The following is a 16,163-nucleotide window of genomic DNA, read 5'->3' on the forward strand; positions in this document are numbered from 1 at the left end:
TGTGTTTATGTTTTGTACAGGGGGAAAAGTGCATAAACAAACAAACAATTGCCAACACAAATGCAGCCAAGATTCGAAGATCATCAAAACGGAACCGTATTCGTTGTTGGATATGAAATAAATTTTGGTACTTGGAACATACTTAACTGCGTCTTCCACTTCAGCCCATCAAAATTCTCATACAAACCGTAGAGACACCAATAATAGAAATTTATTATCAACCGGTCGGCGGGGTGGTTTTCGCCTAACTCGAGTAAGGTACGGTAAATTTGGTGAGAAGCTGTCGCGAGCAGAGAGAGCAGCTATAAACGAGATGTACGCTTAAATAAATGAACCCTCTAAGAAATCCCAAATTCTCCATCTCTATCTTCTACCAAATAAGGAATTCTACCTCTGCTTAAAACTTCGGAAGAGCTAGAAGAAGGGTCTGATTCGCCGGCGTCAATGGCGGTCGTTGATGAGAAATCAGGCCCCGATGGGAAGGTTTGGAGCTTCTGTAGTATTCCTTTTTGGCAAAACGGCAATGCCTCGTCTTCTGCTTCTCCTCCCTCGACTTCTGTTCATAACGTTCATTTGCAAAGTAATGGTAATAAGTCGGCAGAGCAACCCAGCTCTTATTCTTCCGGTAAGGTTTCGTCAATTGCGAAATCTCTACTTCCCACCAGGAGAAGGCTTCGTCTGGATCCCTCCAACAAACTCTACTTTCCATGTAAGCGTCCGGTGCCTCTTTTCTTATGTACTCGGCTGTAATTTCTGCCACTAAGGGGGCTTGATTTTTGTTTAATTTACTCGATTTAGAGTTTCCTTGACACAGATAGTGATTGTTTCATCTGGGTCGCCATTTTTGGTTCTGCTGTTTTACTGTGTTTGATTTCTGAATGGCTGAAGAAGCCTGTGTTCTTTTGCTTCTTTCCTCTTTATCGATCTGGAAGCTTTAGTTTGTGGTTTCTTGCTTTTCTGATCCGTCAATAGTCTGAGTTAAAGTGAATTTCAAATTGTTCATTTAGCTGTCCTCCCCTGTTCCCTGGTGAAACATACAAGGATGATGACTGATGTAATTACTCTCTAAACGATGTCATCTAAATTCATAAATCGTGCGGCCAACAGTGATCTGTTCTTGTTTGGGTTTTGAAAATGTTTCTTCTTTTTGTTCTTTTTTTGTCGGGGGTTTGTTTGGTCGTCTAACAAGAATTATGCCCTTGAATTACATGTATTGCCTGTTGCATCATGTTGATTGTTAACTATATTTGTTTTTCCTCACAGCTAATCTGTTTTCATTCATTTTTTTTCCCTTCTTAAGATGAACCCGGGAAGCAGGTCAAGAGTGCTATTGAGATTAAGAATACAAGCAAGAATCATGTGGCTTTCAAAGTATGGATTGTATTCCTCTCGAATTTTTATCAATATGAACACGAAGTTGTTTTAGTTCTATTATAGATGTAGTCTTACCCGATGCAACCATCTTACTGGTGACCCCTTAAATTGTTTTAGTTTCAAACGACCGCACCGAAGAGCTGTTACATGCGTCCTCCTGGCGGCATACTTGCTCCTGGTGAAAGTATTATTGCCACAGGTAACTCATATTCTTCATACTTCTAATCTTTATTCCTAGTTCTCAACATTACAAATATAAACAAGGTAATTAAAATGTTTGAAATGTCTTACTCTGAATTTGTGACTTGAATTCAGTATTTAAGTTTGTGGAGCCACCAGAGAACAATGAGAAGCCTTTGGATCAGAGGAGGAGGGTCAAGTTCAAGATTGTGAGCTTGAAAGTGAAGGGTGATATGGACTACGTGCCCGAGCTGGTATGTCGTGCAGTATCAAATTCTGAGGTTTACTGCTACTATTCTATATGCTTTGAGTTTGTGAACAACACTTCAATGATTACTGAATTTGAAGTTTAATGTTTGCTGAGGTTCAAAACAATTTATCGAGGTTTAGCTTCTTGCATTCTCAATTTCTAAAGTGAATGATATGCTAATTAAATACTTATAATGGCTTAGTATCCATATTCTATCACAATACATGATGCAATTTTTCCTTCTATCATGTGGTCTTGTGGAGATCTTTTATTTAAACTTTCTGATGGTAGTTTAAAATGATGGCTTTGCGCAGTTTGATGAGCAAAAGGATCAAGTGGCAGTTGAGCAAATACTGCAAGTTGTTTTTCTTGACCCTGAGAATTCTAATCCTGTAAGTAGCAATGGGTGAGAAACTCGGTATCAAGTATGGTCAAGCCTGCTTCTTACATCAATCTTCTTATCTTCTTTCAGGCACTTGAGAAACTGTTCCGACAATTGGCCGAGGCTGAGGCTGCAACTGAGGCACGCCAAACGCCTGCTGAAGAAACAGGCCCTAAGATTGTCGGGGAAGGACTTGTCATCGACGAATGGGTGAGATAACTGAACTATTGTCCAGATCTTCTTCCAAATCTTTTGAACATTCACAATCTCTCACATGCTATGATTCTTCTTCATTTGTAGAAAGAAAGAAGGGAAAGATACCTAGCTAAGCAACAGGTTGGAGGTGTTGATTTGGTGTGAAATTCAGCTGCATTGTTTTAAGGAAGTTGAAGTCAGCTTCATGTGTGAAACTTTCATTGAGCCATTTGTCGAAGAAGCAGCGATTCTCTTCTTCAGTAACCGAGGATGTTAGCAATCAAGGGTGAACGGCTTAATGACTAGATTTGTGATGGAGTTTCATGCTCTTGCATTTGTTTGGATTGAATTGCTATTTCTTGGAAGTGAAAGTTTTCAGTTGAATTAGAGCACTATCACCATTGATGTAAATAGTGGCAGCTGTTATTTTTTCACCTAGAACTGTACAACTTTTGACATCAAATATGGCAATCCCATCTTCATTTTTCTCTGAAATGCCCTCCTTTTAGTTTTCACCATTGATGGTTTGGCTGTTTGCAATTTAATTTAGGTCAGATGAGCCAAAGAATCAAGTCTTCACAAAGAACGTATCCTTATTCTTCTTTGTGAATTCTACAAAGAGGAATCATTTCAGGCCACTTGCTATTTGGAATCAAGTTGGCCAAAATGTGTCTCTCTTTGAAATCTTTCCCCCAGTGGTTTCCCATCACATAACAGACAAAATGATTGAAATTTGGTGTATATTTATATATATATAGTTTCCTTCAAGTGGAGGAGTTATGGATAAACGATTATAGCGATTCCACATCTTCATCATATGAATTTATTCCTATGAACCCCACTTCAAGAGCACATAATTTCCATCTCATGTCAAGCTTATTAATTAAATTATGTGAATACTAAAAGTAATTATGGATGCGATGTATGCCCATTAATTCAAAACTCAAAAGCAAGATTTTAATGCCAATATGAAATTAATTCTTGAAAGATTGAGATTGAGACTTTAAACACTCGAGTCAGTAGTCCAAAATAAAAATCAGTAGAAGTTCAAAAAGGCAGAATCGTTCTAAACCTGCCTTTGTAGTAGATTTTATTTGTTATAGAGCATTTTCATAGCAAACATTAAATTATATAGTTAATTGATTGTCATATTATATAGGTAGATAAGGGAAGCAATGATTATAATATGGATGATTTTGTCGCATAAGTGGGCAACTATCAACATTGGTAGATGGGTCCTCCTCCACTGCCACCACTTATGATTTGGATAACAATTAGACATGTCCAAATCACTTCTATAATCTTTTTTAAATCACTTGTATAACATTATTATTACTATTTAAATTAAGTAAAGCTGGGAATGACAAATTTTAAAAACACCATTTTTCTATGTCAGACTCGAAGTAGAGTTACTCTGAACTCTGAAGAACAAAAACAGCAAAACAAAAGTATGTCAAATTCAAGATATAAGATATTACTAATAAAATAATTTAAAAAGAAGATTATATATTACTGATAAAATAATGCTATTAGTATCACCCGCACGTGATACCGCACGTGATTCCGTATTTACATCGTACCTGGGCAACCATCCCAAACACAACCACGTATCCCCATCAGCTCCTGCGTTTCTTGCCTCGTCATCACAACACGACAGATTTACACCATGTGGGACCCCCTTTCCATACCAGACAAATCATTTTTTTATTCATAAATTTGGTGAGATGGCTCGTAATAGCCATGGTGGATGAGGAATGCGCTGCCACATGGCCGGCTGGGCCCCATCATTTCTCTTCTCATTATCACATTTCTCCCACTATTTCTCGCGTATTTTTCCACTGTTTTAGCGCTCGAGTATTGAGTCTTGACAGGCAGCAACACCACCGTATCGAATCTCGCGAGAATTTAAAACGCCAAAAGAAAAGAAAACCACCTTCCAAACCCGTTTCCGGTTTTCGAAATACCACCTCCCAGTTCGTGTTCGTCTATAAGTAGGCATGGCCCCCAGCCTCCGGGAGACGAAACGATACCGCTCCAATTTTTGTGAGGTTTCAAGGAAGTTATTCAAGATATGAGTTATCTTGGTCGGGTGTGGATGGTGGCGAGTGTAGCCGTAGTTCAGGGCCAAACGGACGGCCGGTACAGGTCGACGAATGGAGCCGTTTCTCTCCGGCAAAACCTTAGGGTTTTCTCTGGGGAAAGCACGGCGGATCTCCGCCCAATATCAACCGCGACGATTAATTCGGACGAGCAGAAGCAAGCCGATGAGTCTCTTCGCCGAGTTATGTACTTGAACTGCTGGGGGCAGGGCTGAGACTTCAGAACCTCGGTCAAGGACATGATCGGCAATCGACAGTTTCGGCCGGATCGGCTCTGAAATCGGTGACCTATCTTGTATAACGAGCTGATCGTTGATTGTAAATTACTGGAATCGAGAAGTGAGAAATCGTGTAATTTAAATTTCTGGAGATGGATTTGTCACGTGTAATTAAACCAAATCTGTACAGGAAATGAGACCTTTTTTTTTTTTTGTATGTGAATTTTGATCTCAATGTTTACGGTTATGATCGATTTTTAAGATCCTTCCCCTTTTAAGATGGAATCAATTGATCTAGAAATGAATTGATCCGGATGATTCATAGAATACGGAAATCTCCGGTATCTATTATTTAGTTGTCAATATCCTGATTTGTATAGAGGTCATATATACAACAATCGTTCGCAAATAGGTTAAAAATATAATTTTGTTCCTGTAAACGTTATTGAGTTCTTTTTGACAAGTTCCATAGAGTTTTTTGTTTTAATTATCTGAAATTTAAAATCATTTTAAATTACTCTATAAAATATCTCCAAATTTAATATTAATTATTTCGTCTAGCCACAATATCAATAATTCTTAATGTCGAAAAAAAAAGGTAATTCTGCAAATTTCTTGCCATGCTTTTAGCTATTTTTAAGGTTCAAAACTATATTTTAATTTTAAATTGTTTTTGGAAAGTTTAGCAACTGGTTGTTAGATTTAAAAGATTCAAGATGATCGTGTGGTGTAGGTAATAACTAATAACACAAGGCCTCGTGTCGCCCCCAATGGAGCAATTAACTGCCAACGGAGCTATTAACCAGGATTTTTTTTTTTTTTTTTTTGACACGGACCAAGTTAATTGTCACTTAATTTATACTAAATACACCAACATTGGTTAAAAAAAAAACTTACCCCAAGGTCGGTGATCAGGGAAGTGAGTTTACCTTTTCTGGATGTAAGATGTCGTATAACTAACAGTCAAAAATGAACTCCCGCACTCTTTACTATAACTCTCCCACTCTTTTCTATATAAAAATTAAACGATAGAGAAAGTAATTTTTATTTTGTAGATAGCCTTTTTATAGAGACGATTTTAAATTATTTTTTTGAAGGTTAGAGATTAAAGTGTTAGTTTTTTAAACATGTGTCAAAATTATCTATTTTTGTGGATCTTATCATCCACTAGTATATGATAAGTATAAATTACATAAAGATCGAATTGTTTATAATTTTAAGTCTTATAACTTTTTGAATTTTTCATTCATTGCGATTAAAGTTGAAATCCTTTTAGATTGGATTATTAATTATTTGCGTGAGAAATATTATACAATATCTTTTTTTTTTATTTTATTAGCGGACAGCATATTAAATAGTTATTGCAGTTTTTATAATTAAAAAAAAACTAAAATTAGATTGTTATTGGGCCTGATTAAATAAACCTTGGTCCAGTTGTCTCACGGTGCCGGGCCCCAATTTTGTCGATTGATAAGGAGCGCAAGGGCCTCCCAATCCAACGGCCAGGAGACCACGCGTAGACGAAGAGCGCATCCTTCCAACGTCTATATTTCACCAACGGTCGAAAACTCAAAAATATAGAGATTTCCCCAATCCCTCTCGATCTCAATCTGCAGCTTATTGTGTTAGAGTTGCTGAAACTTGAACCGAAGAAACAAAAAATTCTCTTCCTTTGGCCGTTATTTTTCTTTGTTTTGCAGGAAGCGCGCTGATTTTTCCATAAATTCGCCCATCCAGTTAATAAAGATGAGTTTTCTTGATCACCCAGATGACATCGAAGCCCCAAACATTCAGGTCTGGAACAATGCTGCCTTTGACAATGGAGAATCCGACGTCTTGGCTACTGTTAGAACTCTTTCTTGGTCGACTGTGCAAGATTCCTACAAGAACCACTCCTCCGAATTGCAGACTGATTGCAGCAAAGAAAATTTGTGCCCTCTGAGTCTGAAGACCCCTGCTTCTGTCAAATACTCTGTTCCTGCAAAGCCGCTCAGTCGCAATGGCGTCATTGAAAATTCACAAGGGAAGCCACTGAAAACGCCTGGTATGGTCTCGGCAAAGCTGTATGCGGCGAAAAGGAAGGAGGAGGAGGAGGACGTGATTTGTAAGGAGAGAAATATTGATGCGGAAATCGAGGAAACGGAGAAGGAAATCAGCCGATTGTCGACGAGATTGAAAGCTCTTCAAATTGAAAAGGCAGGACAGAACGCGGCAAGAACAACAGTCCAGAAAGGTGGAACATTTGTGCCCTTGAAATCAATTGAGCCGAAAGTAAGTGGTAAAAATTCAGATGCGATCAAAACGTTTGATTACGCTTTAATTGACTCGAAGATTGGTCAGAGAGGCCTCAGTTTGGGGCCATCGGAAATACACGCCGGCGTCGGAGCTCGGCGGCAAGGAAAGACGGAACTCACTCCTGCTCAGCGGTTGCAGAGTCGTCGGCAATCATGCCTTCCGAAATTACTAGACATTGACGAACAGAAGGGGAATAACAGAAGAGGAAGCAGCATGAGTCTTAGCCCAAAATCGCGGAGGACTTTGATCAAGGCTCAAGGCGTACGGCAACCAGCCACCACCGTCGTATCCAAAAGGGCGGTGAAAAAAGATGGGGTTCTCGATTTAATTCAGCCAAAGAAGCTCTTTATTAAAGACGTTGAAAAATCAGTACCCCCCAGTGCGAAGAAACCAATAAGGACAGGTAGAATTGTAGCAAGCCGTTACAGTCAGACAAACGAAAATTCAGCAGTAGCCACAGAGAATCGTAAGAGGTCTTTGCCGGGGAACTGCAAAGACGACGGAAGTAGCAGATATGACAAGCGGCGGTCTTCGTCGGAGCTGTGCCGGAGCAAGGCGCCGCAGACCCGGGTGAAGAAGCGGTGGGAAACCCCAAGTGAGAGTGAAATAATGGCTCTCCAACAAGAAATGGAAGAAAACTGTGCATCTTCAGTTTCCAAGGTGGGGGATATGCTTCCAAGGATTAGGACGACTCGCTGTGCGAATCAGAGCCCAAGGGACTCGGGACCGGCCAAGAGGGTGGCTGAATTGATTGATAGTAAGACAAATTTTTTTGCTGATGAGGAGATGGAAGCATCGATCTGTCAGAAGTTGAATTTCGCTGAGGATGAGGAGGAAGAATGAGGTAACGGCGGAAGTGTTGGTGTTCTCTTAAACCCTTGGTATTTTTTATCTCAGCATTATGTGAACCATAACCCCTGTTATGGAAACAGCCAAACAGGAAGAACTTCTTCTTTGTAGACTTGTGTTTGTGCAAATTAAATAAAAGATCGAGCTTTCGCTTTTCAGGATGATGAATATCAGTAACTTTTTCTATAACCTCAACAAGACCTACATGAGTGCCAAAATTTAAATTCGAACTGCAATTAAAGCATAACAAAATTGGGATATGAATGTTTAACAACTTTAATAAAATCAGAAGTTTAACTGAGGCTGTTTCTTAAAGGAGATATCAGATTCTGCTCGAATCTCTGCCGAAGATGAATCTTCTACCCCAATCTGAGATGACCAGAAACCTTGTGCGCCAGCTTACTAGCTTGCTGTAAAAATTGCATAAGCAAAAAACATCAGACAGCAGCAATTATATCGTTTATGTAAGCTTCATCAAATCATGTTTCTGGTTTGTGGAATTTATGAAATAGAATCAATCACCCAATCACCTTGCATAAACGGAGTACCAAAGCCACTGGCTGCTGTGACCAATTGAGATCCAATCTCCAGGTAGTTGAGCTGCAGCTTGTTCTCCCCCCAGAGGAGCAAACTGCCCAAAATGCTTATACCTTTCCACAAGAAACACCAAATTTTCAGTCTGCCAATACTAAAAACTCACTCATATGATCTGGTTGGTTTATCCATGGTTTTTACCTGAAAGGATGGAACCGGTGGCGTCCAGTCCCTCTAAATCGGAGAGGGCCTTCAGGGTACTTTTCACACTGCTCCATCCGGTTGAAGCAGCTTGCAAGATATTCACCTTGTTGAGCAGCCACCTACAAGAATTCCCAAAGATAAAATAAGCCTGAATATAATAGTTGAAGCAGCACTGGAATAAGGGATTTGCAAAGCCAAAATTAGCATGTATGAGTAGTTCACTTGAGCAGTAGCAGGCAGATTTTTCATCTGAGAATCAACTTCAGAAAGTACGGATTTAAAGGTTTCGATATCCAGTTCAGCCGTATGATTCTGTGCGTCCGATTGTGACTTCTTCAACAAAGCTGCAAAGTTCTTCATTTGATTCCTCTTCAGATAGAGCGCTACTTGAGGGTACCTCTCACAGATATCACCTACCACTTCTTGAAAATCTTGCAGGCCTAAAGTTCCTGACTTGTTCTTGTCTGCCTTACTGAATATTACTGCAATATCTTCCTGCAAAAGTAACAGGTTATCAAGAAGAAATATCTATGAAAGTGAAGCAGCAAATAGAGTGAAATTCAATCTCCCATTACCATGACTCTTCTTTGATTTATGGTAGCACAATCACCAAGAGCATAGACGTCATCACATCCTTCAACCCTTAGCCACTCATCGGTCGCCAAAGCTCTTCTGTTAGTCTGACCAATCTGCTTCATGAAATCGACGACTTGAGGACGAGGGCCAATGCCGGTGGACCACACGACCATTCCATAAGGAACAGACACAAATTCACCAGTTGTTCTTTCTTTGGTGGAGATTTCCTTGTCACTTACTTTTACCACCATGGAACCAGTTTTTACACTAATCCCATCTCTTTGAAATTTTTCTTCAGCAAAGGCAGTAATCCTCTTGTCAAACCTGTAAAACAAGTGCCATGAATTTGATGCTGCAAAGTAACCAACCATATAACAGAAAACCAAAAGAAAAACAGAAAACAACGCCCTTACATGTTCAAAATATGATCCCCTGCCTCTAGGAGGGTTATTTTCACATAGTCTTTCAATGAAGGATACAACACTCCTAAGTCCTCAACTGCAAAATCATGAAGCTCTGCGGCAAATTCCACCCCAGTTGGACCACCTCCAACTATTACAAAGTGAAGAGTTCTCTTCTTCTCTTCTTCACTAAGATTTGGAAGGCTGGCTCGCTCGAAACAATCAATTACAGTCTGACGAATCCTCTGAGCATCTTCCACTCCCTATGTAATAGTTTTCAATTTATTTCAGTTTGTTATACAGAGTGAATCTTTAATATATCAAAGCCATTTCATGGTCCAAGACATTCACATTCATGTTTCTCCAAATACCTTCAAGAAGTGAGCATATTCCTCAACTCCAGGGGTGTTAAAAGTGTTGGATTTAGCTCCCATGGCTATTATCAGATAGTCGTAGTCTACAGAAAATTCTTCTCTGCCACCCAAATTCGTGTTTTGACTTGATCGACAGAACACCACCTTCTTCTCTGCATCTATCTTATAGCACTCAGCTTCCCTAAATTTAATACCCAAACCTTTCTGCAGTGCAAAACATCAAAGGAGTTGAGTTAATCTTGACAAAAGAATGTGAAAAAGAACAGAGAAACGGTCAAATCACTACTATATCCAAAAGTTTCAACTCTTAAGTTAGACATCAAAAATTAAACTAAATTCTAACTTAAAAAACGAATTTGACTACCAATACCTTCTTTGTGATAGTACGAATTGGTTCAACGATGCTGCGTGCTTCGACTGTGCCGCAAGTGACACTGGGAAGCAAAGGGGTGAAGGCAAAGTAATTATGAGGAGAAATAACATGAACATCATAAGAGGAGCTCTTAAGGTTCTTCAGAAAGCTGGTACCAGCCCATCCTGTTCCAAGCACCACCACCTTCTTCTTCTTGCAGTCATCTTGTTGGACTGCATCAGCATATGCAGAAGGATACAGCAATCTGCCATTAGAAGATGCCACCAGTCCACCGCCACTGCAGATCGTAACAATGTTATATGCATTCTCCATTATAAAGGAAATTACACACATATATAGTTACTAAATGAAGATATAAAATCTATGAACGGTTTTGCTCAAGAGATCAAATCCATTCATCCAAATCTCTCAAAAATTTGGACATCTTGAAGAAATTTACCTACCGACCCTTTTCTTTTGGTTTCCTTCTTCATTAGTTGATGGAAAAAAAGTTAATAATTCCCTGCATTTACATATATATATCCACATTCACTAATTAACTATATCAGTTTCTTATTTTGCTTCTGGTGTAATCACAATGACTTCTCTTCGAACATTATTCAACAAATATAATTGAAGTAACAACAGGAAAATTAGATCTCTATCTCTGACTATTGCAAGCGACAGAAAAGAAAAGGGTTGGTTGAAACCTGAGAGTGAAAACGATGAGAATTTTGGAGATGGTAGGATGGTCGTGAAAAGCCTGAGAGGCTCTGGTGTAGAAGGAATGCCATCTCATTGTGAAAGCCCTGAGTCAGTGTTTTTTCTTATTTCAGTGTTTCCTTTTCCGGGAAAATCAAAGGTTCAAGGAAAATGCAGTATTCAAGAGACAGAGAGTTAACAGTTTTGTTCTTGACCGCAACTAAAGGAATGTTTTTTTTTATACAGCAGAGCGAGGGCGAAGGAGTAACTGCCAGTGCCTAGTAAAAAAGGTTTTATTATTCCATTAATTAATTTGATTCACCATTTATTTCCATTGCCTCCATAATCCAACAAACTGGGAAAGAAGGACATGTGTCATTTGACTGAGATAGAGATCTCCGACACATTAGGAAAGTAAGCACCCGAGCCATGAAATTAGGAACTAAAATCTCCAATCGACCCATTTACTTAGAATGTTGTGAAATGAAATCTAGATTCCAAGGAAAGCAGAGGACGGTAGTACAAGGAGGGTGAGGTATAGAAGCACAATTTGAAAATAAGTCTTGATATACAAATTAAATTTAAAAAGATTTAAGGATGAAAAATCTAATAATTTTTTAATAGATAATAAATTATAAATTATAAATATTGGATTGAAGCAAGAGCAAAAAAAAAAAAAAAAAAACAAGTTCTTCCCACAAATGGCTCTCTCTGATGAAACAATCAGCAAATATCCAGCCCTTAATCAATCCTGATAAACGACCCAACTGCTACCAGGTACTACCTTAACTCTCCTCTCTTTCATTTCTCTTCTCATTCTTTGAGCCTCCTCATGCCTCCCTACACTCGCAAACATTTTAGCCAACAGGACATAATTGGCAGCATTCTCAGGCTCTATCTCAAACAAAGCCTTCCCTGCAATCTCCGCCAGCTCTAACTCTCCATAAATTCGACAAGCCCCAAGAAGGGCGCCCCAAGCTTTAGCCGTCGCCCTCACCGGCATCTCACGAATGATGTCAAATGCCTCGTGCAATCTCCCAGCTCTGCCCAATACATCTACTAGACAAGAATAATGATCGCTGCTCGCTTTTAGACCATAATCTCTCTGCATACGACTAAAATAATCCAAAGCTTTATCAGCTAACCCCACGTGACTGCAAGCTTTCAACACCCCAATGAACGTAATCTCGTCAGGATGTACTTCAGCCAACTCCATCTGTTGAAAAATGTTTAAAGCAGTTCTGGCCTCCCCATGAAGAGCATGTGCTGATATCAAACTGCTCCATGCTACTACATCTCTTTCCTTCATACTATCAAACACGTTGTGTGCATAAGAGAGACATCCGCATCGTCCATATGCCTCAACAAGGCCACTGCCTAACTGGAGATGACTACTGATGTCACTTCTCATAGCAAAACCGTGAATTTGTTTGATCAAGTCCAAAGCGGCCACTCCAACACATGCAGGCAATAAAGCAAGAAGGGAAATTAGATTAGGCTTCAACCCAAATTGTTGCATTTTTCGGTAGAAAGCAATGGCCTTGAATCCATCTTCCAATTCCGACAACCCGGCTATAATTGAATTGAAAGACGAAGTATTTGGTTGCACATCCATAGCTTCAAACAACCGCAAAGCATCAGATAACATATTTGCGTGCGCGTATAGTGATAAAATGGCATTCCACACGACGACACTTCTCTGGGGGATTTCATCGAACAGCTTTCGTGCGAGTGATACCGAGATGCATTTACCGTACATGTCAACTAGCGCAGAAGCAACAAATGGGCTTGAGAGCAGGGAGGACTTAGCGGCATGGGCGTGAATGGCAATGCCCAAATGGGGTCGTTGGATGGCGGTGCAGGACTTAAGAGTGAGAGAGAAGACGTGGGCGTCTAAACCAAGGGCGAGCGAGGCCTGCATGTGGTGGAAAAGAGCAAGAGCCTGCTCGTGGTTGCCATGGTTCACATAAAAGGTTAATTGCTTTGTGTAAGAAAGCAACCGTAGGTAGTTTGAGTTGTAAGACCCCATACCGGTTCTCTTCTCTTCTGGTGGCCGAAGGAAACCCAGCTCTGACCTCAAATTTTTTATAAACTCACTACTTTACTCATTTTTATTTGCTTTCGTATAAATTATCAGTTATCAATCCTTATTAACAGCATGAAAATGCAAAAGAAAGCCAAATAAACAAAATCAAAATTACGAGTGTAAGTGATTTCCAAGTAAACAACATTTTAGTCAAAAGAAAAATGAAATAACAATCCAGAATTGTAATCCATTTTCACATATAACATTTGTCTAACAATTTTTATAAATTTTGTCCAAGCAATATTAATAAAAGTGAGGGGAGCAAAGGGAAATTTAGCGACTGTAAGAGTTTCTTTCCAAACTAAGATATAAACCTAGTCTTATGCAAAACAAAAATGTCTGGTCGGTGAAAACAACTATACCCAACTTAATAAAGAGAGCGATTCCGTAACTGTACCTCCAAATCAGTGATCAGATAGAAAATTAATTTTTATTTTCAATATCGTTACATTCACATTATCTTTCAAAATTATATAAGATTGTCGCATTAGGAAACGAAAACAATACATTTAAAAACCGCAAATGTGAATGTATTGTTGTCAAAGGAAACGGAAACAATTATAATAATCCAATTTCAATGGGAGGCTAGAGAGACCAAGAAGGCAACAACTCCAGTATGGAAAAATATCATTATGGAAACGATATGTACATATTCTTACTTGAAGAGTAAAAACTAAAAAATACAATACATCAAATCAACTGCTGCAGAACGAAAAAATTCACATCAAAACTGGTAATTGGCTACAAGATCAACTTCAACGCTGCGATCGTTAGCCAAGTGCATACGGCGTATCTAGCTTGTGATAAGACGCAAGACATTCCATTTTATCTGCAGAAGGAAAAGAGAAGAAGAAATAACAGAAAACACTATGAAAAAGTTAAAACGGCCTGTTCGTCAAAAGAGAGAAAAAATGATGGTTTATGCACAGCAATTGAACGTTAATAACATGAACCAGCTTTCAAAAAAAACTTCGCAAGTAAATTGCATTTTAAATTTTGTGCTGTTATTTAACTCAATTCTCCTAAAGTAGGCGAGAAAAAGCTGATGACAACACACAATTTATGAGTTTTTCAGACTGCATACCCACATGAGAGAAGGTAAGAGTATAGTTAAACTCAAATCAGATGAAAATGCGAAGCAAAATAACATATAAATACAACTTAAATAACAATAAACCTAAAACTGAATAAAGTTTAACCTCAGCTAAATCCATATAACTCATACAAATGCTGCTCGACCAAGTAGGTTCTCCCTGAAACAGGGACTTAGTTTCACAACATCTCAGACAAGATGGAATGAATCATCATAGGCTTAGATTAAATTAAGAAATTTTCATTAGTCAAAGAAGGCATCAAATTTAACAAGATAGGATGAAAAAGAACAAATAAATTTCAACTTTAAATATTTGTTACCAACCGAAGAAAAATCATATGCACAAGTAAAATTTCTAATAGTAGCCTCGGTTAAATCCATTAATATCGCATGAACATCGCTTCACCAAGTAGGTTCTCCCTGAAACAGGGACTTAGCTCCACGAAGTCTCAAACAAGATGGATTGAGTCATCATCGGCAAACTAGATATAAAATTTCAATTCACAGTTGACAAAAGTCGAAAATCCTTGTAATGTAGAAAAATGGATTACACCAAAAATAAGGAAGTTAACGCCCATCAAACAAATTAAATATTAGAAAAAAAATTGAAACTGGACTAAATTTATATAAAACCGAAGCAAGAAAATACAATTTAAAAACATTGATAAAATTTAACAAATTCAAGGCTCAGATCATATGTAACAGCTTTATCAATCATTAAATTCTGAAGCAGAACTGGCGTTATAAGCTGAAATTTAATCATCACTGCCAGACTCGAAAAAATAAAGAATAAATACACAAATTTTAAGATAAATTCATAGAAGAAAGATGGCTCATATTAAGAAATTCAACCATTTATTTGAAGCTTGCTTCATCGTTTAACCTCGGAAGCGCGGATAATATATAATCATAGCCAACGACTCTTCCATATCACAATAAAAAGACAAAACTTGAAAATGGCTCTTCTGCTCAGAAATGAAATGTTTAGTGAAGTAATTTTAAAATCAAAGCACAGTCAAGAATGTAATATAATAGCCAATAAGAAAAACTTGAAAACAGAAAGTCAAAAATTAGAATCAAATTAATACAAGATTATCTATAGCGGACGTTTTTAGAGGCACAAACATTGAATGGACAGGCCCCCACGTGAACACCGCCGAAAGAGTAAATCTTGGCCTCTATGACTAGCTTCATTTTCATTCTTTTATCTGCAGAAAACAAGCTAAAGGTGTAGTGAGGCCCCGAAAGAAAGAAAAAAAATTCGATAATGCAACATTATTCGATGGCGCTGTAACCATGATAGAGGGATCTCGCCGTTGTTTTGACACAGACCAGCCGTGGAAAAAGATGAAGGCTAACCTGCAACACTAAACGGCAGCAATCTAGCACGAGCAATGGGGCTATCACCGTCATGGAGATAATCAGAGAAGCCCGGGGTGCATCGTGCAGAGTATAATTGAATTGAATGAAACCTCAATAAGCCTGATAGATCGCCCTCTCGGACTATAAACCCTAAATTCAACTTCGCTCTATACCAAACTCGGATGCTCATGGAAGAGACCTTACGTTGGTTTATATAGGCCAAAACCCTAGAAATGCTGGCGGCTCCTTGCCAAGGATATCAAGATGGTCTCCAATGTTTACTTGGGCCGATGTGATGGTTCACATCATTGTGGCCCAGATAATGGTCTGGCCCATGTTCGGTGCCAATTTTATTATCATACCTTTATGTCTAAAATTTTATTATTTGCCGTAGGCTATTATTCTGGATTTTTTTGTTAAATAATGCAGAATTATGGTAGTTTTGATAATAATTAAAATATGATTGATATATCACGTACATTGACCATGATTTGTTATATGTTGCTTATAGTATACACATTTTCAACATTCCCTAACTCGACTATAGTAATATGATTGCTACGTGCATTTATTAAGTTGTGTGCATTTGAGACGGGTTTAGCTAAGGCTAAATTTAAGTTTACTATAATATTAATAA

The 16,163-nt window shown here is 38.5% G+C and overlaps 4 protein-coding genes, 1 long non-coding RNA gene and 6 other non-coding genes across 14 annotated transcripts; 2 read left to right on the top strand and 9 right to left on the bottom strand.

Moving 5' to 3' along the window:
• Nucleotides 1-144: 144 nt before the first annotated feature.
• On the top strand, nt 145-2,876 carry LOC111011002 (vesicle-associated protein 4-2). Of its 2 annotated transcripts, none has more exons than XM_088121308.1 (7): nt 145-709; nt 1,301-1,371; nt 1,492-1,573; nt 1,690-1,835; nt 2,119-2,196; nt 2,277-2,396; nt 2,487-2,876. In XM_088121308.1, the coding sequence occupies exons 1-7, from the start codon at nt 445-447 to the stop codon at nt 2,544-2,546; spliced, it is 822 nt and encodes a 273-aa protein (XP_087977434.1). In that variant the 5' UTR covers nt 145-444; the 3' UTR covers nt 2,547-2,876. The 2 variants fall into 2 exon arrangements, with proteins under 2 accessions (XP_087977434.1, XP_022140299.1); XM_022284607.2 differs by having other exon boundaries at nt 154-709; nt 1,690-1,808.
• Nucleotides 2,877-6,208: 3,332 nt separating this feature from the next.
• On the top strand, nt 6,209-8,000 carry LOC111011196 (uncharacterized). Its single transcript, XM_022284882.2, has one exon. It carries the CDS (start codon nt 6,445-6,447, stop codon nt 7,834-7,836), a length of 1,392 nt encoding a protein of 463 aa, XP_022140574.1. The 5' UTR covers nt 6,209-6,444; the 3' UTR covers nt 7,837-8,000.
• Nucleotides 8,001-8,048: 48 nt separating this feature from the next.
• On the bottom strand, nt 8,049-11,129 carry LOC111011195 (external alternative NAD(P)H-ubiquinone oxidoreductase B4, mitochondrial). 2 transcript variants are annotated; one of them, XM_022284880.2, is made up of 9 exons: nt 10,994-11,129; nt 10,302-10,581; nt 9,929-10,135; nt 9,570-9,820; nt 9,156-9,480; nt 8,803-9,075; nt 8,578-8,699; nt 8,373-8,492; nt 8,049-8,252 (listed from the first exon to the last, which is right to left on the bottom strand). In XM_022284880.2, the coding sequence occupies exons 1-9, from the start codon at nt 11,080-11,082 to the stop codon at nt 8,165-8,167; spliced, it is 1,755 nt and encodes a 584-aa protein (XP_022140572.1). In that variant the 5' UTR covers nt 11,083-11,129; the 3' UTR covers nt 8,049-8,164. The 2 variants fall into 2 exon arrangements, with proteins under 2 accessions (XP_022140572.1, XP_022140573.1); XM_022284881.2 differs by lacking the exon at nt 10,994-11,129 and having other exon boundaries at nt 10,302-10,365; nt 10,460-10,581.
• Nucleotides 11,130-11,719: 590 nt separating this feature from the next.
• Nucleotides 11,720-13,303, bottom strand: LOC111011197 (Tetratricopeptide repeat (TPR)-like superfamily protein). The gene has a single exon (XM_022284883.2). It carries the CDS (start codon nt 13,012-13,014, stop codon nt 11,731-11,733), a length of 1,284 nt encoding a protein of 427 aa, XP_022140575.1. The 5' UTR covers nt 13,015-13,303; the 3' UTR covers nt 11,720-11,730.
• A 369-nt stretch (nt 13,304-13,672) lies between these two features.
• On the bottom strand, nt 13,673-15,911 carry LOC111011226 (uncharacterized). 2 transcript variants are annotated; one of them, XR_015789167.1, is made up of 2 exons: nt 15,524-15,911; nt 13,673-15,372 (listed from the first exon to the last, which is right to left on the bottom strand). It is a non-coding gene; the product is annotated as an uncharacterized LOC111011226 (long non-coding RNA). The 2 variants fall into 2 exon arrangements; XR_015789168.1 differs by having other exon boundaries at nt 13,673-15,386.
• On the bottom strand, nt 14,063-14,169 carry LOC148212685 (small nucleolar RNA snoR97). The gene has a single exon (XR_015789543.1). It is a non-coding gene; the product is annotated as a small nucleolar RNA snoR97 (small nucleolar RNA).
• Nucleotides 14,269-14,383, bottom strand: LOC148212686 (small nucleolar RNA Z278). The gene has a single exon (XR_015789521.1). It is a non-coding gene; the product is annotated as a small nucleolar RNA Z278 (small nucleolar RNA).
• On the bottom strand, nt 14,529-14,643 carry LOC148212687 (small nucleolar RNA Z278). The gene has a single exon (XR_015789522.1). It is a non-coding gene; the product is annotated as a small nucleolar RNA Z278 (small nucleolar RNA).
• On the bottom strand, nt 14,845-14,938 carry LOC148212688 (small nucleolar RNA Z223). The gene has a single exon (XR_015789550.1). It is a non-coding gene; the product is annotated as a small nucleolar RNA Z223 (small nucleolar RNA).
• LOC148212689 (small nucleolar RNA U36a) lies at nt 14,994-15,080 on the bottom strand. Its single transcript, XR_015789541.1, has one exon. It is a non-coding gene; the product is annotated as a small nucleolar RNA U36a (small nucleolar RNA).
• Nucleotides 15,470-15,613, bottom strand: LOC148212690 (small nucleolar RNA snoR134). Its single transcript, XR_015789535.1, has one exon. It is a non-coding gene; the product is annotated as a small nucleolar RNA snoR134 (small nucleolar RNA).
• Nucleotides 15,912-16,163: the final 252 nt, after the last annotated feature.

The sequence above is a fragment of the Momordica charantia genome (genome assembly GCF_013281855.1).
Source record: "Momordica charantia cultivar OHB3-1 chromosome 2 unlocalized genomic scaffold, Mcharantia_2.0 BLBB01000002.1, whole genome shotgun sequence".
NCBI lineage: Eukaryota > Viridiplantae > Streptophyta > Magnoliopsida > Cucurbitales > Cucurbitaceae > Momordica > Momordica charantia.